This window comes from Pagrus pagrus (genome assembly GCF_965226575.1).
Source record: "Pagrus pagrus genome assembly, chromosome: 9".
NCBI lineage: Eukaryota > Metazoa > Chordata > Actinopteri > Spariformes > Sparidae > Pagrus > Pagrus pagrus.
The window spans coordinates 12,314,066-12,338,692 of record NC_140193.1 but is presented as its reverse complement, the minus strand read 5'-3'; the positions used below and the strand labels follow the sequence as shown (position 1 = coordinate 12,338,692).

Genomic DNA, 24,627 nt, shown 5'->3' with positions numbered 1-24,627 from the left:
CTGTATTTTCCTGCCAATATTTGGTATCTTAAAATGTGATCTATTAAGCCACCCAGCCCAAAAACTGACAAGTATTCTCGTTTTCCTCCAGAATTTTAATCTTGTCAGGGCGTAAAAAGCTTCTGAAAAAGCATTTAAATCATAACTGGATGCTACAACAGCAGCAAAATCCATACTGAGAGGTTGTCTCGGGTATAGAAGCAGCTCGTTAAGGTTGAGAGAGGGAGGTCATCACTTAAGATTTAGAGACAGCTGAGAAAAATCCCTCCAAAACAAACAAAAATGAACAAAAAACATATTCTCCACTTGTGATTAGATGGGAGCATTCTTTAATGTGATACAGTACTTTAACCATCCTCCATTCCAACTGTTATGAGATATATTCAGTACATGAGTCATAATCTTGAATCCAAGTTCAAGCCATCCTCGGGTGTGACGATGTAAACAAGGCCTCTGCCTGCTGTTCCATAGTCAATGAGCTGTTTGTCAGCTAGCCATAGATTAGCTGTCCCAGACAGTGGAGCCAACAGTGAAACAAATGGAGCCGAGACAGATGCGAGCTTTCGGTGCCATCCTTCACTGTCAGCTCGGCCCCGGTTTAACATCCACAGCTTTAACGCCGCAGATCTCATAACATATAGGACGGCATTCAGCATTTGTGCCAGCTGCCTGTGTGAATGACACTCACTGAGGGAGGAGAGGACTGCTGGCACCTCTCACACAACACATCTCAGATTTATTCACCTGACGTGGTGTTGAAGTTAATTACACACACACACATATATATACATTGAGTTTTATTTACAGGATGACTAAAACGTCAAAGGACGCAGAAGCGGCTTCGTGGATTATTTCTCCTCACACGTTTATCTGTGAGGTCTGAAACAAGATGGATTGTGTTCTCTCTAAATGGAGGTGTGGACTCACAACACACATTCAATATTTGTTTTGCCTTATTGAATTCACCGCAAAACAGATGCCCGACTGTGGATTTTTTCTAGGGATGGACCGATTATCGGCCTGGCTGATGATGGGGGCTGATATGCAGCGTTTTTCCAATTATCAGCATCTGTCAGACTGCCGATAAAATAAACTCATTTAAAAATGTGGAACTTTGTTTCTCGTGCAACATGCAACCGTCTAGCTGTTTTCTGTTTCACCATTTGCCTGCCTGGAGTCTGCATTTTGGTCCTTTATTGTGTATCCTTAACAATCAACAATCTACGTAAGTACTATATGATCTTTCTGAATCTGGAGCATCATCTAAAACGTGCAGGACAGGGTCGATGATTAAATCTTGCTTTTTATTTATGTTTTACACAAAGTCCCACCTATTTCTGGAATCAGGGTTGTAGCTCCTCAGTTGTGATGTGAGGAGTTTTAATTTGTCTTATGTGGTAGTAAATCAATACTTTTTGCATTTTGAAGTGTTGATGATATTTGAAGACGACATGTTGGGCTTTAGAAAATAGTAACAGGCATTTTTCTTCATTTTCTTACATCTTTAAACCAAATAATTAACTGATTAATGAAGAAATCCATACGCAGATTGCACATTATGGATTATGATGTCTTAGTTGGTCAAATTCTTTCTTCAGATATAACAACAGGCTGCACCAATCAGTATTCAAAGACGTATTTCATGAGCAAGAGCTGCAATTTTCATTTTTCGGAAACCAGTTTTTGTCTTGTCTTCATGCACCTCGGCAAGTAGTTTCCTATAATTCACTTTGCAAAATAAGTATAAGTTAGTGCACTCAGCTCCTGATTATACATGTGGAGAAAATGATAGAAGTTGCACTAAAATAGTAAGACGTCTAATTATTCTATTAGAGAAAATGTGCTCTGGAAATATTATTATCTATTTCAAAGAAGGACCTTTCACAGTTTGACTGTTGAATGTTGGCTGATAATGGTTATTCATGAGGGTGAGGCTCACCTTCTCTGCTTTGGGTGCGAGGGCGCCCTGGGTGCTGACGTGGGAAGGGCCCGGCAAAGGCGGCTGCAGGGGGCCGGCTGAGTCCCCGTTGAGCAGCACCGCTGACACGTTAGGAGGCGTGAGGCAGGAGAGGGGGGAGGAGAGGGGCAGGAGGGGCCGTGAGGCAGGTGAAGAGAGGGGCGAGGGCCCTAAGCTGGGTCCCGGAGACACCATGGAGAGAGGACGACCCGACTGGCCGGGGCAGCGTGAGGGGGAGGAACTCTGTGGACGCAGGGGGGAGAGGGCCACTGTGGGGCGCTCTGGACTTCCAGCAGGAGGACTGTGGACTGAGAGAGACACAAACACACGTGTGAGGATGATCGTAAGAGGCTTTTAATGCAGCAGCCATCAGTCATCAGCAGTCAGGCTGGACAATTCATCGATACTAATCATTATTATGATATGAGACTTAATCATCTTATATGACTCTGGTCTGTAGGTCTGTCTGGTCCACCTGCTGCTGCATGAATACACTTTATGTTCAGTACTGTCAGACACTTAAAGGAGACTTATAATGCTTTTTAGTTTTTTCCTTTGCTTCAGTGTGTTATATAGGTTCTTGTGCATGTAAAACATCTTGGCGGTTAAACGGTCAAAGTCCGCACCAACAGAAGCTCTTCTCTCCCACAGAAAACGCTGCCCCTGAAACACCTCATCAGTAGTCCTGCCTTTAATTCTGTGACTTTGTGACATCACGCTATGTCACCATGTCACACACATACATAATTCACGCCTAGCAGCTATGTTTGCAGGTCAGAATTGATTTAGCACATCTGCTCTGTTGCTGTTGGCTAAAACAGAGCGTTTCAGTCAGAGGGGGATACAGTGCTGCTGCACTGGACAGTATGAGAAGACTGATGTGTTTTTTGAGCATTAAAGCATGTTCTAGTAGAAACCCAAAATAAAATGATGAACCTGAAAATGAGCATAATATGTCTCCTTTAACACTATTATAAAAACAAATGCACTTTCAATGTATGTAGCCTCTCTGTTGGATTGTTTTCCCAACTTTAGATTACTGTTATGTCTATTTCTATATACTGTGTAATACAAAATGCAATTACTTGATAGGCTCTACTGCTTAAGTCATAAAGGCTTAAGCTTAAGGCTGCTAAAGGCAGAGAAACACAAGAGACTCAGTAGATTAACGCAGTTATTTACAAATTACTTATTTAATGTGTGGAGTTTAATTCGCCTCACTGGCACATCTTTGTTCCGACTAAAACGGACATCCACAATAAGAACAGGCCAATCTGAGAGGATGAGATCCAAAATGTGTTGCTAAAAATATTAAAAAATAGAACAAGCTGTGAAAAATCTAAACTTAACTCGAGGATCTAATTCTGAAAAAAACCCTTTTAGAAACAAAAACTGGCTGCGATGTCCTGAGTTTGGAGCTTTTCTCAGCCTTTAATTTGTATGAGTACATTTGGTGCCCATGAGGATAAAAGTACACAGAAATACACACCCACATAAGCATGCGTGCACACACACGCACACGGACACACACACACACAGGGTTGCGAGCCACCTGCTCTTCCACACTGCAGTACTCAGGCAGAAATCCATAGAGAGGCGCGCTGGTCATGTGATAAAACCACTAAACGCCAGAACTATGCACATACTTTATCTTGTAATGGAGACCAGATGTGTGTGTCTGTTTGTGTGTACGTGAGAGAGAGAGCCAGAGAGAGAGAGAGAGAGAGAGAGAGAGAGAGGGAAGGGAAGAGGTGGACAGAGAGAGGCATGAAGCTCTGTCATTACGCCTCCATAAAACAAAAAACAGTGATGTCATTCAGATGTGTGTTTGTGTGAATACGTACGTGGGAGAGCACATGTCCCTATGTGTGTGTGTGCGCGTGTGCGTGTGTGTGTGTTATTCTTGGCAGTGTTCTCACAGTGCGTACTCTCAAAAGAAACCTTCGCCATTATTTTCTCAGAGGGAGAAAGAAACCATACAAAGGGAAGGAGAGAAAGGGATGCAGGAGAGACGAATGGGCTCTTAGTGGGGAACAAGGCCAATATGATGCCGAGACAGGTGTGAGCGTTGGTGAGAATTGTGTGCACGTGTGTGCACGCATGGCAGGAACCAACGGTACTACTGTATGGTGTCTTGTGTGCGCGGCGTATGTGCACAGCTTTCATGTTTGATTGCATGTTGGAACACTGCAATTGTGCTAAATTATTGCAATTCTTCCACTGCGAGGTACAGTATGTTCTTGTAGCTGTTCTGCAAGAGTGGTTATGTTCAGCGATGATTCAGTGGGGTCGTACAGTGCAGAGGGAAGGTAAGAGTGTGGACGGGCGCATGATGCCTGCTTCCAACATCACAGGGCTTCAGATCCTGTCTCGAAAACATCCTAAACACTGGCAGGGAAGGCATTTTGCTAATACAGACAATATGACAATCCTCGTATTGTTGCAGCATTTCATTGTATCTCAAACATATTCTCTGCCCTTTGCTTGTTCGTCTCTATTGAGCTCAACTTTTTGAACGACTCCAGTTCCAGAAGTGAATATTCCTTTCATTCACTCTATGGCCACTTCAGAAAATCATTATATAAAGAGTTTTAAGCCTCAGAGCAAAAGACATGCATTTTTTTTTCCACTGCAGGAATCTGCCTCGACGTCAGTGTGCGCCCAGCTAACTTGAATAGGGATAAAGGGACTTAATCATGCAGCTCTTCTCTGACTTTCCAAATTTTGTTGGACCGAATGGATCAAATTCTGCAGATGTGGTGACGCTCAAAAAAATTTATCCGTCATTTTACAGACACTTCTTTCACAATGTTAGCTTATGGGAAAAAGTCTTTTTGGGCCACAGTGCACATCATGATGATGTAATTACATGGCCACTACGAAAATTGGCTTCAAAGCCTGGTGCTCTTCCTGGCGGCTTGGACCTGACTTTTGCAGGTACACTTTAGGACTGTGGTAAGTGTAGTGGGGCTTTTCAGCCAGCACTTCTGTCACGCAGAGTCAAACCAAGCCGCGCCAAATTGCATTTCCATCACCAGTTTTATCATGCCGAGTTGAGTTGAGCTGCGCTGCGCCTGGGATGGACCATCTCTGGAGTGGGGCCAAAGCCCCTCCACCCTCCGCTGTGGTGACGTCTCCCGACCACGGCTTTTCCATGACAACCCCCATCTCTCCCTCAAACAAGCGTGTGTTGTGAGACTCAACTCATGTCTATGCAGGAAACCTGAGAGACTCTGTGCGTTCAGCTCCCACTAATATTGGAGCTTCTTACTTCTTCATTGTTGTGGTTTGAAGTTTAGTCTCCAGCATCCCTATTCGTACTTTTAGATATCTCCTGTTTGATCATATTCACTTTCAGCTGTTTCAGTTCCACAGAGCCTCTTTAAAACTCCTGTGAGGGTCTGTGGGGCCTTTAATCTACAACAATGCATCATATTTAAAAAGTTGATCATATCTATGTAAAATCAAAGAAGCAACAAAATGATAATGGTTAAACAAATGCAGTGAAGTATAAAGTTTTCTGGAGTAGCACAAATTGTTTATAGGTAACACAAGTACCTCAAATTTGTACTGAAGTGTGGTACTTGAGTAAATGTACTTCAGTAAATGTTTCTGTTACAGTCCACCACTGATGACAGCGTCCTCTGGAAATTGTTTTCCTTGTTCCCGGCCTAAAAAGAGCCCTGACATCAACGCCCTTTAAAAATAAATTGGAACTGAAACTACTGCGAGCCAACACCACTGGCCGACCTCATTAATGCTCTTGGGGCTGAACGGGAGCAAATTCCTGCAGCCAGGTTACAAAATCTTGTGAAAGATGCTGTTACAGCAGCATGTTAATGCCCATGGTTTTAGAGAGATGCTCAACAATCTCAATGATTTGAGCCTCCACAAACGTTTGACCAGTAAGTAAGTGAATGCAACTAACTGGATCTCATCCTTGTTCATTTTGTGCAATCCCCAAAAGTTGGATGATTGCCCAAAATGAACGTGAAGATGATGCATTGTAATGATGATGACTGAAACTCATCCCTCTCATTCATTTTGGGCAATCATCCAACTTTTCAAAGCTCTGATTTGAACAGCATTGACGAAAATGGAGGTTAAGGAGGCTGCTCTGAGCATATGCCAGCAAATTTTCACTACTTGAATTAATGACTGATCAATATTCTATTATTCTGTAATCAGAGACCAAGAGGGCTAAAATGCTGCAAGGTCCCAAATGATTTGGACTCCTTCAGGCCTGCAGGCTAGTGAACACTCTTATCACAGGGCGTGATACTGCAGAGCATGAAGCTGAAAGAGCTACCAGAGACAGAGACATCTTCATGTGATTAAATGCTTTGTTTTAACATTCCTCTGGAGAGACGCAACATCATTCACCTCTCCTTTCACATTTCTTTCTTTCTTGGTCGAGATAATTATAAATATTTTACTTGTTTCCTCTTGGTGGGGCTCTGCCATTATGTTAATTTATGATAATCAGGGATCATGTGATTTGGGTGGATCAATAAACTGCAACAAAACTTCTGAATTTAAAAAAAAATGCTTAATAATTAAAACACATTATGTGTATTTCTGCTGTGTGTTCCTGCTCACCCAGCTGCATTGAGGTGCGTGCCTGGTTAACCGTGTGCTGACTGGAGCGCAGGCAGTTCTTCAGCTGGGCGGCGGCAGTTTGCGGCGAAGAGGCGGGACTGTTGGCAGAGTTGGTTGAGTTTACCAGCGGGGTGGAGGGTCGGGATGAAGAGGGCCCCGGGGAGCTTGGGGACGAAGGGTCGGAGATTTTACTCCCCGCCTGACTGCACCCACTTCCTCCTCCACCGACTGGACTGGACAAACACGAGCCCCGAGAAGCACCAACTCCAAATGGAGCCCTGCGGAGAAGAGAGCGGAGAGAGATGATACAAAAAAGCATTTTGATTTAGAAACAGGGGTTTGAAGACGAGTATGTCAACAACCTTTCTGAAGGATTGCCGTGACATTTGGAACAGATATACCAACACATGGTGCCCAAATGATGAATCCTAATGATCTTGTTGATCCATCTGCTTTTCCTCTAAAACAGTGTTCTTCAATCCTGGTCCTGAGGGCCTCCTGCCCTGCATGTTTTTAATGAATGACACACCTGATTTAAATTAATGTGTTGTTATCAGGCCTCAGCAGAGCTTGATGACAAGCTAATCACTTGAATCAGGCGTGTTGGAGCAGGGAAACAACTAAAATGTGCAGGACAGGAGGCCACAAGGACTGAAGAACACTGTTCTCAGTATTGCTGGGCGACAAGCCTTAAAATAACATTGCAATATTATCAATATAATGATACATGCGGTGTTGTAAAAAAGTAGCCCACAGCCATACTTGAATAAAAGTAAAGATATCATGTTTACATTTTACTCTGGTGAGAGTCACCTCTACAAATATTTAAAATATAAATATATATACATGTATGTATAGCCCATACTATATTCTATGGGTCAGCTGATTATAGGATCTCGCTTTCAGCATTTTTCTGTCTTTTTCTATTTAAATCCGATTTCTTTTAAAAATTTCACCACTCTCGCTCTGCTGCAGCTAGTAACTAAATTTATCAAAAAAATGTAATGGAGTAAAAAGTACAAGATTTGCCTCCAAAATGTAATGGAGCGTACGCTTTGTGTTCAGTGCTAAGTAGCGAATCCTAGCATGCTAACAAGCTAAATGATGCTTCTGAACATGGTAACCAATATACCTGTTTATTACGTTAACACTGTCATCATGTTAGCATGCTGTGATGTTAGCATTTGTTCAAAGCAACGCTGTGTCTGAGTCCAGCCTCGCAGCGCTGCTGCAGAATGTGTACTACAAGATGTTAATAGCCGGTGTTTAGTCCATAATAGCAGAGCAGGAGCTGCAAACAGTATTATTATCCTCTGTCAAAGTGAGTGATCTCGGTGCTTTTATCTGGCCGGTGGATCAGCACGACACAGTGTCCCACTGTAACATATATGGAGCTGCAGGCTGCAGAGTGCTGAATGGCAGAACAGTGAGCAGAACATTATTGACTCGACGGTATTCACACTCTTATGGCTGCCCATCGACTTCCTGTCGCACACACACAGAGTTATGGCTTTCTTTTTGTGTGTATGTGAACCAGTGGACACAGTGAAGTCATTCACAGATTCTTTGATTTAATGTTCTCTAAAGGCAGCACGCACGTAAACTCCAGTTTTAGCTGCTTTTTGTGTTTGTTGGGTTTTAAAACATGACTTGTAAATGTCCATACAGGTATTTAAGGCTACTATCAGTAACTTTAAGACTTTAAGACAATCATACATGAGCAAAACTGTGTTGTTGAGGCCTCTGAAGCAGCATTCATTCCGTTATGACGTGTTAAAAATCTTGATTATGGACCAAATCAAGTGCAACAAAAACAGTCGCTCCTGCTCTGGCAGTTGTTTTGCATTGTGGAGAAATGTGAAATCAGAAAACTTGTCTGTTTCTGTTGTTCTGGTTCAGTTTTCAGCCCTGTCTGTTGGTTGGTTGGTTTGTCAGCAGGATTATACAAAAACTACTGAACAGATATCCACAAAACTTGGGTGGAGGATGTGTCTCTGCCCCGAATAGACCCTGTTAATTTCTGGTGCAGATCTGGATAAAGGGACGGATCCAGGAATTTTTTTCGAGATAGGGTGTTTTTCAACATTTTTGTTAATTCCTGGATCCATTCTGGGCATAGACGCATCCTCCACCCCAGTTTCGTGAAAATCCGTTCAGCAGTTTTTGTGTTATCCTGCTGACAAACCAACCGACCAACCAACCAACGGACACAGGTGAAGACATAACCTCCATGGCGGAGGTAACAAACATTGTGATTGGTTCTATAGGATCCAAGATAACATTAATCCAACAACATTCATGAATTTTTACAGGGAATCTGAGGAAATTGTCAAACTTTGATAATAAATTCCACAGTGAATATGTAAATATTCAATCTGCATTTCAGAAAGATTGACATCCCTATTTGGCCGCCTGGTCGAACTCTACAAATTGTGTGTATGTGAGAGAGTGTGTGTGTGTGTGTGTGTGTGTGTGTGTGTGTGTGTGTGTGTGTGTGTGTGCATCTTTGGCAGCCTCTCATTATCATATTGAGAAATTTCTGAGCTGCACTGCAGACAAAGGAGGGGGGAGAGGTAAGGAGGGAGGGAGGGAGGGAGGGAGGGGAGGAGGAAGAAGGAGAGGGTATGCTTGCGTAAAAATAACAAATTGCCTCTCATTTGATTACTCGCCCATCCTGTCCTTCTCTCTCTCTCTCTCTCTGCTTCTCTCTCAGATTGCATAACTGCAGAGTGTGAAGCAGCCATTCATATCCACTGGAGAGGGACACCTGCTGTGTTTGCAGCCGTTTCATCTCTTTGTATCATTTTCTTTTTCCTTTTCTTTCTCCGTCTCCTTCTACCTCCTCCCCACCCTGCTGCTTTCTCAACTACCTTCCATTTCAATTTCTTCCCATCCTTCTCCACCTCTTTCTACCTTCTTCGCCTTTTGTCTTTCTCCTCCCAGTTCAGTCTCTTACCCTCCTTTCTCTCTCTCATGCTTTTCTCTGTCTATGCTCTATCTTCCTCTTCATCTTCTCATTATCTTTCTCCCTCTACTTTGTTTCTCTTTCTATTATTCTTGCTTTGATTTTCTTCCGCTCCGTCTTTTTCTCTTTCTGCATCATGGAGCAGAATACAGATTAGATGAACAGCCACTGCAAATGTTTTCACGCATACGGGAATAACGAGGGTAATTAAATTGCCCAATGTGATTTTGGTGCACTCATTTTTCTGTTTTATTTGGTTTTAACAGCTATGAGTTACAGTGTTTAGGATGATGAGAATCATTATGATGATGATGATAATGATCTACGCTGAGTATGTGGTAGCCCAACAGAGCCGGCATCGACCGACTGCTGTTTTGTATTTAACATTGTGTTTAACTTGGTGAGCAGGGTGGAGTCTTTAACTAACAGATATCACCATGAAACTCCCCAAGTTCATTACTCACAATAAGACGATTGTTTTTTGTATTGCAAGTTTTCTGAGAAATAAAGTTCACATATGCAAATTATGCATTATCTAATTAAATATGCACTGATTTGCATATGTTTCCAGTAATCTGAACGTTGGGTAAAGCCAGGTTAAAAATTGTTGTTTTATTTTGTTGACACATTAGAGTCAAATGTTTTCACTAAAGCATTAGACATCTATTTTTTTTATTATCATTCCATAAATCAGAAAATACTGGCAACAGACATAAAAAATCTATTTTCTGCATGTTTTTTATGAGCAAATGTTATGTAAATCAGGGTATGAATAAAATATGAACAACACCCTAGGTGAAAATCTTCACTGACTATAGTCAGGAATAAAACTGGAAAGTTTGGTGGATGTAAGTGCTACTGAAGGGAAGATTTCTGGCTCTGAGAATGAGATATGTACTGTAAAAGTCCAGTTTTTAGAAATGAAAATAAAACACAACAGGAGTAAAACAAATTGATTGATTGATATTTTGTGTTTAAATATGCAGATGAGGCTATCTAATTACCTCTGCCAAGGAGGTTATATTTCCACCTGTGTTCGTTTGTTGGTTTGTTGGCAGGATTACACAAAAACTACAGAACGTATTTCTATGAAGCTTGGATGGGAGATGAGTCTCAGCACAGGATACACCCCATTAACTTTTGGTGCGGATCCATTTATTTTCTCACTTTCTTTAAAATTGCAAAATAAGGTTATTTTTGTCATTTCGTAAATCACTCAGGACATAATGCATGGATCGTGATGCAAAAAATCAGGCATATTAATGTGGCTGGTATCTATGAGTGAGTATAATTCGATGAAGAATTGGGGACTGTTGGGCCGTGGCGGAGGTATGTGCTCTACTCAGTGCTATTCTAGTTAAATACGCAATAATTTGCAAATGTTCTGGACAGAAATATGAATTAATATGAAGACGTAGATGTGTATTTTGGGTGATTTCTCTCCACGTTTCACAGGCAAGTTTCACAATGTGTCTTAAAATCAGTTGTTTTGTCAGCCAAATCAGTGAAAACTTATCTTGTCGTTTTGCAAAAACAGATCCAACCTTTTCAAAAGGATTAGACTGATTTAAACTGCTTTTCACATTGTTACACCTAAAAAGTGAAAAGGGACGTGGTTCACAGTAGTTTACAGCTCCTTACTGGTAGTTTTACTGGCCTAAAGTAGGAAGAACACATTATAATCACCAGCATGAGGAATACAGTACCTGCAGATTGTGGCTCAAGCCAGAGAAATTGCTTTTTGGGGCGTGCCTTTGAGACGGGAGGCACAGTGAGTACGTGGAAACACGTGCGCAATCACATCCCATAAGAAGGAGCAAAATTGCACCGCTCAGCCTGATTTGTATGCCGGTTCAGTCAGAGCCGGGAAATTACCAGGAAAAAAATTACAATGCAAATTACAACGGCTGTGTAAGCGTTTCCACCGCCTTTATGTGAGGACAAAATTAGGGGCCTTAGTCTGATTGTATTGCACTGCTGGGTTCACGTGAACAATCGAAATGAACTGAGTGATGGATGGAGCGCAGGTTTGAAATACAGCTGTTAAAAACTGCATACGAAAATGTTTAATATTGTGTTGGCTTCAATGCAAAAAGAGAAGGAACATTCCTATGTTTATAACCTTTTTTGTAGTTTTTATTTCACACTTGGTTTGGCACACTTTGGTTTCTAAATGTCTGTTTTCCATTCAGATAAAGCCCCTTTGAACATAACTGAATTGAATTTCGAAGAAAAACTCCCTGACCGTCTCTGTCGACCCAGCAGCCCTCTCACCTGTGATGAGGTAGTTTATTATGTTCCAGAAGAACAATGAGGTTGTTCACATTTGGTATCAACATCCATCCTGAGTGATCCGATCAAAAGTGGACAGCTTTAGGTCAGTTCACACCTGGCATGCGTCTTGACATACGTATACAATACTTTTCAGACGAAGGAGGAAATATCTTCATGTGTAACATTTGCCGAATTAACAAGCTCTAACAGTTAAGAATTTCTTGTAGAAGGCGTTTCACAGTGTTTATAAAGTCTCTCCTTACTCCTCAACTCACAAAATTGATAGATCTTTTAAGGGAGTTTGGGGACTTTCTTCATGGGTGTCACAACGTTGCCTATATCGGTTACTGTTTTTGTAAATTTTACATGTTTACCATCAATAAAATGTTGCCGTCTTTCATAAACTAATTGTAAATGATGAAAATCAGTTGAAATAGTGTGTTCAAACAGCTCCCTTTGGGATTTGTATCAGCATATTTCCCTCCAGCATCCCCATGCCCAAGCCTGAGCTCACTGACCTGGACACGGGGGTGACGTAGTTCCCTGGGAAGACACCGGAGGCAGCGGTTCTCAGCGAGGTGCCTTTGAACCACCCGTCTTGGCACTTCTCTGTCACCCGATACATCTCCCCTTTCCTAAGTTCAAGCTCGTCAGCCTTCTGGGGCTTGTAGGCGTATAGAGCCAGATATCTGGTGAACAGACAAGATGTGAAAGTGAGTGAAACAATAAAGTGTGCAGGAAATATCAAGAAGCTCTTCACTAAATACCAATTTTCTCCCATGTGGATTACCCCTAATGTGTATTATGCAAAGTAAGCAAAGCTATTACAAATGCATAATGCAAATAAATGAATGAATAAAACAAATGGAAGAACATTAGCAAATCAGTCCTTTGAAAAACAAGAAGTAATCTCTGTCAGTGTGTTAAGAAGGGAGGAGAGAATACCAAATTTCAGGGCTCTTTAACTTGAATCAGAACGCAAAAGACTCCTCTGGTATCAACAAAATGACTCGAGAATATTCATGACACTTTCCTTTGTTTAGCTGTGAGTAACAAGTTGAAAAAATCGTATCGGATTTCAAGATTTTTCGTCATTGTTTTAACAAAATAAATAATAAAAAGACTTTTCAGAAGTGTATATTTTATACATCTTATTTTTAGTTGTTTAACGTGCAGCGTGCAGTACAGTGCGGAGCCGGCACGCTCTTGATGTTCCACCAACTCCTTTGTTAATCCATCAAACAACATTTTGATCTACAATAGGATCTTTGTCAAGACGAAGAGAGGAACTGTGGAGGCTGGTCCTCCCACCAGATACTTCCCATTGTTTCCAGTGTGTTTCAAGCCTGTTTCTCTATTTAAACAAAAGGATGGAAATAAGGGGGTGGTAACTGTAAATATGCACGTCAGATATTACTCATCGGTTTCCTTTTCTTTATCATGCAAGAACAATTCATTTTGATGTTTTTTTACCAAGTTAAGACAAGCTTGTTTTAAAAAACAATAGTAATGCAAATGCATTGTCCAAAAAGCTGCGGACAAGGGGCGACTAGGGCCAACGGTGCAGGGCACACTGCAACCACTACGGCCTCAGACGTTCACCGACGGCTCTGACATCGGCTAATTGGCCTGTCGTCTCAGGGCCCTTAAAGGCATCAATCTTTTTTTACTTTGACAGCTTAACTGAATGCATTTATTGCACGTTGAGAAGTACTGGAAATGGAAATGGAAAATTTTGAGATACAGGCATTCATCTGCAGTAGTCATGTGTATTTATTGGCTCCAGCTTCGATCAGCAGTGATGGAAACATAACAGCTGGGTGCAGGGCCGTAGCCAGGATTTTAGAAATACTGAGGTCATGGCCCCCGCCCATCGAGAAAATAATGAAGACCAAAGTGTAAATCTGTGTATTTATCTGTATTTGACAGGACCGATAACGGCTTAGGAAATAATATTGGTGCCAGAAAATAGATGAAAATTGAACTTCTGACTTAAACTGACTTAAATGTATTAAACTTATTTATATGCTAAATAGAACTTAGTGACATGGGTAACACTTCATAATAACCATCATTAATAAATGTAATTAAAATAACTCAGAAAACATTTATTAAGTAATTGTAAAGGATAAAAACATTAGTTGCAGCTCATCCAAATAATGTTTATAAATGACCTCCACAGTGTTTATTAACCATTTACAAAGTATTATGAACATCAATTGCAACTTTCCAATAAATAATTGTGATAAATAGTTTATAAAAGCATGTCATTGCTTGTAAATTTGCCGTTAATTGTATATAATTGTTTATTTTAATGATATGATACATATTATAAAGTGTTACCAAATGTACAGTATATCTATATACACATCATTCAGTTGGCGCTGAGTTTGAACGAGAGACTGAAATTAAAGATAAAAAAAAGTAAAAAGTAACCACTGGCCTCCATGCTGCTTTCTCCAGTTTTCTAATCTATACGTCCCTCTTCACCTGCCTGCTAACAGGTAAGCTGATAAATGTTGTACTCAGCATCTTACTACAATGTGATGTGACCATGTTTATGCATTAAATAAATTGTGTACTGTGTCTGTGTTACCATATAAATGAGTTTCTGGTCCTGTCGTCTGGAGACATTCGTAGTATTAAGTGGCAGACTCACAGACAGAAGACGATATGACCAACACAGTAAACAAGCCCTGTGTGCGCTGCCTCCTCGTTGTCATGGTAACAGATGTGGGGACTGTCTCCCGTCTCCCCATGGCAACAGGAATAGTTGCCAGGTCAAGATGGAAACGTCCGACCTCATCAGCGTGTTTGTGTGTGTGCGTGTGTGTGTTTGTGTGTGTGTGTGTACCTAGTGGTACTTGCAAGGTGATATTATTAAAGCTGACACTGTTGCTGTATTTGACTCACATCCTGCAGGCAAGACACCCACAATAAACAGCACACACACGCACAAATGCACACACACACACAAAACTTAATATTGCTTTGTAATGCGTCACAATCCGCGTTACCGACCGAAGTGAAGCGCTTACTGTTGTTTTTTTAGGAGTCCATCCACACTGCGCATGACCATATTAATATACCGTAGGCTCTGCGTGTGTTTAAGGTAGCAGAGCCTCTAAGTTCTTTGTTGAGTCTCCGTGTGAATGATGAATCATATTTCGTAGGACTAATGATGAAGCCTAATCCTCCAGGCCCACTTTAATTTACATTCTTGAATCACACATGCCCATGCATTCCTTGTTCTCTGGACTGTGGAAAAGGCATAGAAAATAGATGTTTGTCTTGTCGTGTCATTATAAGCAACATTATAGAAGGTGTAGGTCTGTTGTGTTTCATATGATTAAGCCTACAATGAAAATATTTTATTCATTAATTTGAATAGATCTCGGCTATTTAATTGTTCTATATAGCTTATTTGGGCATTTTGTTGAAAGCAACTAAAAAGTAGTGTAATAATTCATTTATTGCTCTACGCAGACAGGTAGGTAACTAGTAATACGTAATATTTTGCATTTTGCATTTTGAAAGTAACCCTGTAGCCCTGTATCACTCAAAATTTTAAGCCAACCATAACTGCTTCATCATAATTTAAGTTCAGCAGATCCAGGATCGGCATCAAATTGTACTCACTCATAGATACCAGCCACCTAATTACGACATATTTTTTTTAACCCAGCTCCATGCATTATTCTCTGAGAATCGGGCTGAGACCCATCTTCCGTCCAAGTTTTGTGGAAATCTGTGTGAAATAGTAGCTTCTATGTAATCCTGCTGACAAACCAACCAACAAACGGACACGGGTCTAACCTCGTTGGGAAAGGTAATGAGGTTGTCGTGCTACAGAGGTGGCCCAGCCTACAAATCATATTTTTGGGCACTTGTTTGGTACAGACCCCAGCAAAAATATAATTTAAAAACATTTTTTCAGTGAAAATGAAATGCAAAAATTATCATTTCCACTGTCAAAGTAACTGCTCGTTCAGCCCTGATAATTACCTTGGTCCTCAATTTCCAAAAATATCCAACACTGTCCTCATTCTCGGGGTCTACAACTCTAAATTGGTCCGCTCAAAGACAGAAAGTTCAAGAGCACAAACACACACTCACCTTGAAGATACCCGTATCTTTCTGGCAGTTTACCTGGTAGATTAATTACGAGGTAAATTATAGAACAGTCTCGCTCAGCGTTGGCGTCTCAGGGGCCATCTGGATGTGACCGGTGAGGTTACATTTCCACAAGAATTCAATTGTGTTTGCGACTGTGTGTCAGGTGGTTTTTGGCTCCTAATCCATTGGAGAAATAATCAGCCTGTGAGGTAATTTATGTCAAGAGCAGAGCTCTTCCAGCTGCAGCCTGTGTAAACTAGTTTTGGTTGTCTTGTGTATTCACTATTCATTGTCTGTATGTGGAACGTTTTGGCAAATTTGGACAGATAAATAAAAAAATAACTGAAAAAAGCTGCTGCCAGAGTTTCTGGAAAGCCTAGAGGGTTTAAGATGCTGATCATGTAATCACATGTCATCCCGATGTCTTCTTCTGCTCTTGTCAACTGTCTGTCCAATGACAAATAAACAAAAAATCCCTGAAATCTCTAAAAAGCTGACACACGAAAGCTTCACATATTCTGAACTAAATGTGCATCCAGAAAAGGAATTTCTGAGTAACAACTAAGCGCCTTGTTGTTTGCTGTACAATAAAATGCATAAGCCAGCGCTGTTGACAGCCTAGTTATGAAACCCTGATGTAAGCATCACACAACTGAGGTAAAGCTGTGTGACTGTATTTTTCTTTTCTGAGGGGGATTTCATCCTTGACCAGTGGAGGAGTAAATGTGGTTGCAGAGGTGGTGGAACGTGGCCAATAACTCCGGGCACAAAAGAGGAAATATTTTTAACGCTGCCAGAAGGCGAATTTGAAAAATCTTGGATCTCAGGCACACATCCACTCTGTTGAAAAGCAGAGCGAACGGATGGAAGGAGGGACTAAAAGAGCCAGGTCGCAGGTGGGCGAGCTGACAGCACCCTGAGGTGTACTCACATGTTGAGCGGCAGCTGCACCTTGGCGTGGGCCAGCAGCTCAGAGGTTATAGATGCCACTTTGGGGGGCACCAGCACCCCTGCCGAGGATGGAGAGGGACCCGGGTGAGACGCATCCTAAAGACACAAAGACGGAGAGTGATTGGTTTCCATTTAGAATAAAATATTACCTGAAAGCATCCAGAGGCAATCACTATAATTAAAAGCAATGTGTCTCTTTATTCACATTGAACTGTCAGAGTGGGTGATTGGGGAATCAGTTAATGAAATCAAATAGAGTGACTAAAACGAACTGTTCACGTGTGTGTACTGCATATATGGAGCCCGTTTAAGAAATCCGCTGTGATTGTAGACACTGCATCAGCTTATATGTTGTGCTGGTATGTCGCAAGAAATGCAGCAAAAAAACGTGTGAGGCTGCTTAAAAAAACTGACACCATTACATTTGATACTTTACAGGGAGTTTATTTTTTGAATTGCAAAAATATCTTTTTTCTTAATTTTGGGTTGAGTCATTTGCGCTTGAGTATTTTCAACATTTTGCTTTTCAGATTAAGATTTTACATACAAAACTTCAACTACCAAACATTTGACTAGGTAAAGCAACATGTTTTAACAATGAGTTATCACTATTTTTACTCAACTAAAGGGTCTGAATACCACCTCTGCTATACATTATACTAACTGCAGATTGTGTGTGCGTGTAAGTGTGTGTACCTGGATGCGTGCAGCCGCCCTCGGGTCGGAGGAGCTGATGAGGACTGGGTGGGAGATCTCCATACTGTGTCTGTTGTTGAGCTGGGCGGCCCTTTGGCTGACCGACAGCGCCGAGAACGAATGCCTCTTCTTGGCGTTCTTCTTTCCTTCGCCTCTCCGATGACCAGAGCCATTTCCATTGGACGGGGAGGCGCAAGGAGAAGGGCCCGGAGCACAGGGGCCCAGCGGCGCTGGCTCAGAACTCGGACCCGGAGCGTTAGTCGGCGTGGGCTTGTCGATCTCCATCAGCTGCTTGGCTGTTTCGTTTAACTGAGAGGAGAGGAGGAGAAAAGAAGTTCAGGTGTTAGCGTTCAGTCCTCCGTGGTGCACATCCATAACAACATCTCCAGCACACACAGGGAGAAGTGTGTTTGTGTGGCCTTTTTCCTCGCTTGTTCTCGTTGGCAGCTTTTCAAACCAGCAGCATAACAATCATCACTTACAACAACTGGTCCAGTGAGACTCGCTCTGTGTAACACACACTCTCACTGTCTCTCTTTGTCAAACACTCCCACACATAAGCATCACTTTCCCTCAGCAGGAGTAGTCTTTCTCTCCTCACTTTAGGTTTCGCTTCAGGTCATTCTGAGGTAAAATCTGACACGTGAAAAGCTTCAGTTACCTAAGATGCAAAATAATTCAACTTTTTTTAAAACATACATTAGGGCAGAACAGTATTACAGGGTTCACTTCTGAGAATTTGATGATGTAAGTCCTCACTAGCGTAACACTTAAAATTAATCCCTTCAACTCAATTTTATGCCACATTGAAACACCAAATCCCTGATGCCTCCTTGTTAAACACACAGTATGTAATTTCTGCTCTCTCATTCAAACCAGTGAAACAAAAAACCTAATTTTATGACATCGTAAAGTAGCGTAGGACGATGGGAGTTATTGTCTTCATTGCTAATGAAAACCTGACGTGACTCAGGCAGAAATGTTCACGGATGAGGTGACGTTTCAGTTTTATTCACGTTACGTTCAGTCACTTTCGCCGAGTTCCTTCCTCACTGTTGATCCACAATTGTTGGAAAGATTTTGGATAATGTAAGTACAAGATATAGAGATGTTACCTATTACATCTTTAATCAAGTTAATTAATCCAAAACATCCCTGGCAGCCCTTTCCCTTTCGTGTTCATTTCTGTTCAATGACGCTTTCAGGAATAAAACAGCAAACTCAATATCTGATCTTTGCAATTTCATCAACACACCGACAATGATGCAGAATTAAATACAAAATAAGTGAGGGCTTACGGAGAGAGCAACAAGGAGAGGATTTGTGCAACACACTGCACAAAACACAAAAGTAATGCAGGGCGAAATGAAGATCTGTCGTCTTACCGTTTTCTAATGAGGACCACAATGAAAATAGGCTTTTAGCTTTATTGTGTTTTCATCCTCAACTATTTTAATTGCATGTCATGACCGGGTGATTGCAGCCTTTTTACTGTTACCAAATAAAAACAAGAAGTAAACATTCCTTCGAGCACAGAGAACATAATTAGCTGTGCATCGGATGGTCTGCTCACAGCTCTGGATTTTAAAACATTTGAAGGATAAACAGCTGGTTTTAGGAACCACAGCTCACTCCGTTACTGCATGTTTTTAATAAGAGGTGCAGGAGTTTGCTTAGTTTTGCTAAGTAAGCTTATGAGAAAATGACCCTATTTCCTACTTGATTTATTACTTCACTTAACAGTTTCCTAATGAGTTTAACGTCTCAATCACTAGTTTCAAGTTTTCTTCAAAGAAGCATTGATGTTGATTTAGTAAATTATGATCTCTATTAGAGTAAAACTTCCACCCTCTTGACTAAATATGGGCACTTCTGCCTCCAAAAACCCATGACGGCGAGAGCTTAATGCCAAACTCGAGGTTTCGAAAGTAGTCCATAAAGCAACAGGTGATGCCATGATGGTTTTACACTTATTGACGCAGTTTCACTTGAGTGATAAACTGTATCTCATTTTACGAGCACTACACAACTGAAATGTGACAAGTGTTTGCTGACAAAGAGCACAAACTTCACATTGTGTACCAGTATTCAGGATGAAGGGACTCCTGTGCTCTTGGTAAACTCATTTGTGGACACTGAGCGGATCAGAAAATCTGAAAATCTGCCTGCATTTGGTGCTCGGTGGATGTTAATTTCAGACTAGCATCCATGGGAAAAGGCAAATATTGAGGCCTGAAGATGAAGATGGATTTGAATCGGAAAATGGATTTTTATAAACCCAGGCCTAGTTACAACTCGACATTTCAAACTGTAATTCCACTTGTCACATTAGCAAGGCAGAGCAGACATTTGTTTATCAGAGTGGCATGAGAGAAGTATTGGAAATGTGAGGATGGGTGTTGTTCACTACACATCCAGTTGAGCAGCAAGTTGCAGTATTTTAAAAAAATGCAGAAAAAGCCCATAAATTAGCTATTATGACATCTTGTCAATGTGTTTTCAGCCCTGTGGCTGTGAGCACATCTTGATTTTAAACCGGGAAAAAAAAAAATCTAAAGTTGGAAGCTCGGTGACGGATTATTAAGTGTGTTTGACAGTTATGGGGCTTTCCGGTAGTTTAGGTTGGCACGGAAGTAGTTTTATTGTCACATGTTTTATGTACCGTCCAATCACTCATCTGTACAGTCGCTACAAGCAGGCTGCTGCTCATTAATTCTGCTTACTCCAACACTCACACTGCTTCTCAATGTTCCCGAACTACCTGCTGCTCGCAATTTGACTCCCTCCGCCTCCCCAGCCTCGTTCAGCAGGACCATTAGGTGTGGTTCCTGAGGGGGTATTTCTTTTATGTGCTCATGTTCATTGATGTTCTTTATCTGAGGCGCTGCTGAGGAACAGACGGTGTGAAGCTTACATTTGTTCCATCATTTGGGCAGAATGAGTGTTTTGACTTCAATGATAGTTTAAAGCGACATTATGTAACTTTTTTAACGTAAAATAGCAGCTTCAACATCATATTGATGGCACAGTGTCTTGTAATAGGTTGAATGGTGTCTCTATCACTTGTTTCTGCACTATGTAGCTTCAGTGAGAGGGTCGGATCACAGCGTTACACACGTTTACTTCAACATACAAGTTTTCAACACATCACATTGTTATGACCTCATGAGTTTTGTTTGTAGTCAGCAGCTACATTACGTCTGACAAGTTATTACAGAGCTGGGATTTGTAGTCACGACAGCGGTGTCGCACTCAGAAACTGTGCGGGGCGCCAAATCGCACAAAATGCCAATTTCTACATAATGTTGCTTTAAGATAGTGTTTTATGGCAGATATGACATTTAAATCTAAACGTTTTAATAACTTCCAGTTACATTTACTGTCTTTAAAAATAGATTACTTGAAGGGATTACCTTATTTGATCTTGTATGGGTTGAGTATTGTGCACTTGCATAACTTTTTCTCTAAAGACAGTAACAAGGTCTCTCCAAAAGTATTTAGAATATGTTACTTGACTTGAGTAATCTAATGGGATACGTTGCAAAATTAAATGCATGTTTTCAGTAATCTGTAGAGGAATACATTTTAAAAAGTAATCCTCCCAAAACTGCATAGATGCTCTATGAACACTACATGATTACCTGAGGGAGAGATATTTCTCCTTTGTTCCACCTGCGTCAATGAAAAACTAAGTATAGATAACATTGTCTGTGCACATCGTTCAACACAGCAAGTAAAACTTCGTCCTCTGAACAGCCACACACACACACACACACACACACACGCACACACACATTACCACACACACAGAGGTCAATGCGAAACAGGTAAACTAATACACAGACAACATCTTCAGCTTCACTGACAAATTTACATCGCAATCATGTCTGCTTAGCGTAGCCTCGAACTCCTGAACAATCCCTCGAGAGAAAGTCGAGCATTTCTTTCCGTGTGTGTGTGTGTGTACAGCACCGACCCGTCTGGGCTCAGTGTTGGTGATATCGAATTTCCATATTAATAGATATGCTAATCAAAGCCAAATCATATGCTAATGAGCACGATGGATTGACGCTGCAGATGTAACTCAGTTTGCTCTCATGAGGCGGACACACACACACACACACACACACACACACACACACACGCACACCTACACACATACATGCATAGACAGAGAAGGTCAGGGAGGCGATGCACTCAAAAACATTGTATACCGTGACCGATTAAGTTAACTTTTACCCATGTGATCTGAGTTTGTGCGCTCACACACGCACACAAAAATGACTGCTGTGTCAGTCTCTCTTTAACGACCGCTGCTATAGTGCCTGGTCATGCTGCAGTAAAGGTGATAAGGGAGTGTATTTGTGTGTGTGTGTGTGTGTGAGAGAGAGATGTTGTTGATAGAGACAATTCCTCACTGGGTGCTTTTGGCTGAATGAAATCTCCAAGGTCATCTGTTATGTGTTGAGCTAACTGTACTCGCTGTACTCAGTGCGTTTTGGAGGGTGAGCGTTCTCTCCAGGTACCACTGAGACTCGTGCTGATGAGCTGATATCTGCACTGCGAAAAGGATAAGCCAGCAAGATACATGCATGCCCATGCACATACACACATACACACACAACCAGTGGCAGGTGTGTGCCAACTCCCTCCTGCTGCAGAGACAGGGGGATGCATGAGGTGAAAAAGAGGCAGGAAAGGAAAAGAACAAGGTGTCCTTGACATAGCTTTTAATGACTGACCACGAAACCCTAAATCTTGAACGTGATTTAAACTCAATTCTACCGAAAACACGTCTGCACTTCCTTCAAACTCATCTGAGCTGACAACACATCCGCAAAACTTTCCCACAATACAATACAACCCACTCAGCACACCCACCAAAAGCCAAGTCTGGTAGAGTATATTTATAAAAACATTAAAATACACTAACTAACTTGTGCACTGTGAACAAAACAATCCGAACCTTTACCTCATCCACATACTGATACACCCGGCTGAACCCTAAAGAAACCAACCACAACCGTTTTGTCCTGCAGGTTCTGTATCTGCATCTGTATGAAAAATTACACTAATACCAGGCTCTGCCAGCTTTGTGTTAACTCGCATTTCTAATAGCAAATCCCCAATGAAGGTGTTGATGACAGCACTGTTTGTATCCTTTACGATCCAATTACATTTATACTTTTATTTTTATACATTAGACATTTTATGGGTGTAATTATACTGTGCAACGGTCCTTGTTGTGTTTATAGTATTTGTTATTGTTATTATTATTATTAATTCTACTTTATTGTTCTATCGTATTATCTTTGTCTTGTTTCATTTCTATCCATCATTTAATCACTTTTCCTCTCTGTTTTGTTTCTCGAGCTGCTGGAACAGGTGAATTTCCCCGGCGAGGGATCAATAAAGTCTTATCTTATCTCATCTTATCTTAAGACCGACACACTGGCACAGCAGGAGTCGCTCCAACAAAAAAGACCGCAGGGTTGGAGGCCATCCATGAGCGGGCCAATCAAATCTGTGTAATTGCACCTTTCTGGGAGATTACTTTGTAATGTTAACTGCAAAATTGTCCTTTTTACGCACTGATCACAGAGACAGAGGATAAAGAGATTGTCACTGTAATAACTCTGCAGAGTTGTGATATCCTTCCTCATACCTTTGGCCTCTAATAAGCCTTCAAACTCGCAGACGCATGACTCAAACTGGACTTACCCTCTCACCACTATCTTTAGCAACATGCATCCACCAACGCAGTGTTTGTCGTTGTTTTAGTGCAATTTTCAGTCTGAATATCCACCACAGGGTGAGACAGCAGAGCCCTCCTCAAACGTGGTGTCTGCCAATCACTTCACACACTCCCCATGTAATTTGGACTATTTCGGAGGCATCCCCATCATCTGCAAACCCCTCATCACCAATCTATGTATCTAGACTGCCAAATATTAACACAAGCGGTCTGTATTCACATCTGAGTGGTGAGACAACAGCTTTAAGGGGTACTTTATATCCAGAGAGAGACACACACACACACACTCACAGATCAGCAGAAGTCCAGCTGGGCCCTTCTCATTAAGCTCTCACTGCAGACACATACACACACACTAACACATAGAGGCGACATGCCCCTGTACCCCTGCTGTGTCAGAGTGATGGAGAGGTCTAAATTATTGATGCATCTCTATCTAATAGGAACCCCTGTGTGTCTGTGTGTGTTTGTCCCGACTCCTCTCGGCCTGTGGCTTAATCATCAGCACCTAAGAGAGTCGTTTGGTCAAACAGCTAATTTCAGCGACATGACTGTGTAGCCAAGAGTCCGATCCTGTGCAGGCTGCAATCCCGGCGAGATCAAGATAGATAGATACTTTATTTATCTCCAGGGGGACATCAGCATGCCACGACAGCAGTACAGATAAGACCACATGATACAAAGAAAAGTGCAAAAACAAGTGTTTGTCCAAAATCCAAAATATTTTGAAGCAAAGTGTATAACCAGAGTATAAAGTTAGAAGACAAAAAGAGGCACCGCTGTAGACAGCGGAGATCTGTAAGGCCGTTAAATACATCCCGACATGGATGGAGAATACTTTTCACGTTACCACTGAGAAAAACTGACGATGAACATCATCTCCAGAACCTTTGAATGTCTGCCATTGTTTCAACTTCTTCATTCTGTTCTTGAGGTTTCTCGCTTGAACTCTTGGCTACCATGTCCTCCATGGTTTCCTGTGGTGGAGCTCAAATTTGTCTTCATCCGTTAGTAACCTTTCAGTTAACGTGCACAAATCCAGATGAGATGGACGGACAGAGGGCTCTGTCGGTATCTGTATTTGTCTCTAACGTTGACCATAAATACGCCTTTTCTCGTAACCAAAGTGTATGAACGACACTAAAAACATCACACATTTTCTCCACAGGGTGCACAACATTATAGTTCCTTGGAGTTGCTTTAAAGCAGTCCAGTTAGTCTGAAAGTGTGGTTTTCAAGGTCAGAATGATAAGAGGATGGCAAAACAGAAAGAAACCATGAGCAGAACAGTGATTTCATATGTATATCTGTGTA

The 24,627-nt window shown here is 41.5% G+C and overlaps 1 protein-coding gene across 3 annotated transcripts in view; it reads right to left on the bottom strand.

The window, feature by feature from the left end:
* LOC311263031 (E3 ubiquitin-protein ligase SH3RF3-like) overlaps nucleotides 1-24,627 on the bottom strand; it is a 113,743-nt gene that overhangs the window by 13,176 nt on the left and 75,940 nt on the right. For 2 of the 3 annotated variants that reach the window (XM_084362874.1, XM_084362875.1), the window contains 5 exons: nucleotides 17,559-17,867; nucleotides 16,843-16,958; nucleotides 12,314-12,484; nucleotides 6,557-6,834; nucleotides 1,940-2,265 (listed from right to left, as the gene is read on the bottom strand). In XM_084362874.1, the coding sequence (XP_084219000.1) occupies nucleotides 1,940-2,265; nucleotides 6,557-6,834; nucleotides 12,314-12,484; nucleotides 16,843-16,958; nucleotides 17,559-17,867 (1,200 nt within the window). The remainder of the gene's footprint in view (nucleotides 1-1,939; nucleotides 2,266-6,556; nucleotides 6,835-12,313; nucleotides 12,485-16,842; nucleotides 16,959-17,558; nucleotides 17,868-24,627) is intronic. The other variant, XM_084362876.1, reaches the window with a different exon arrangement.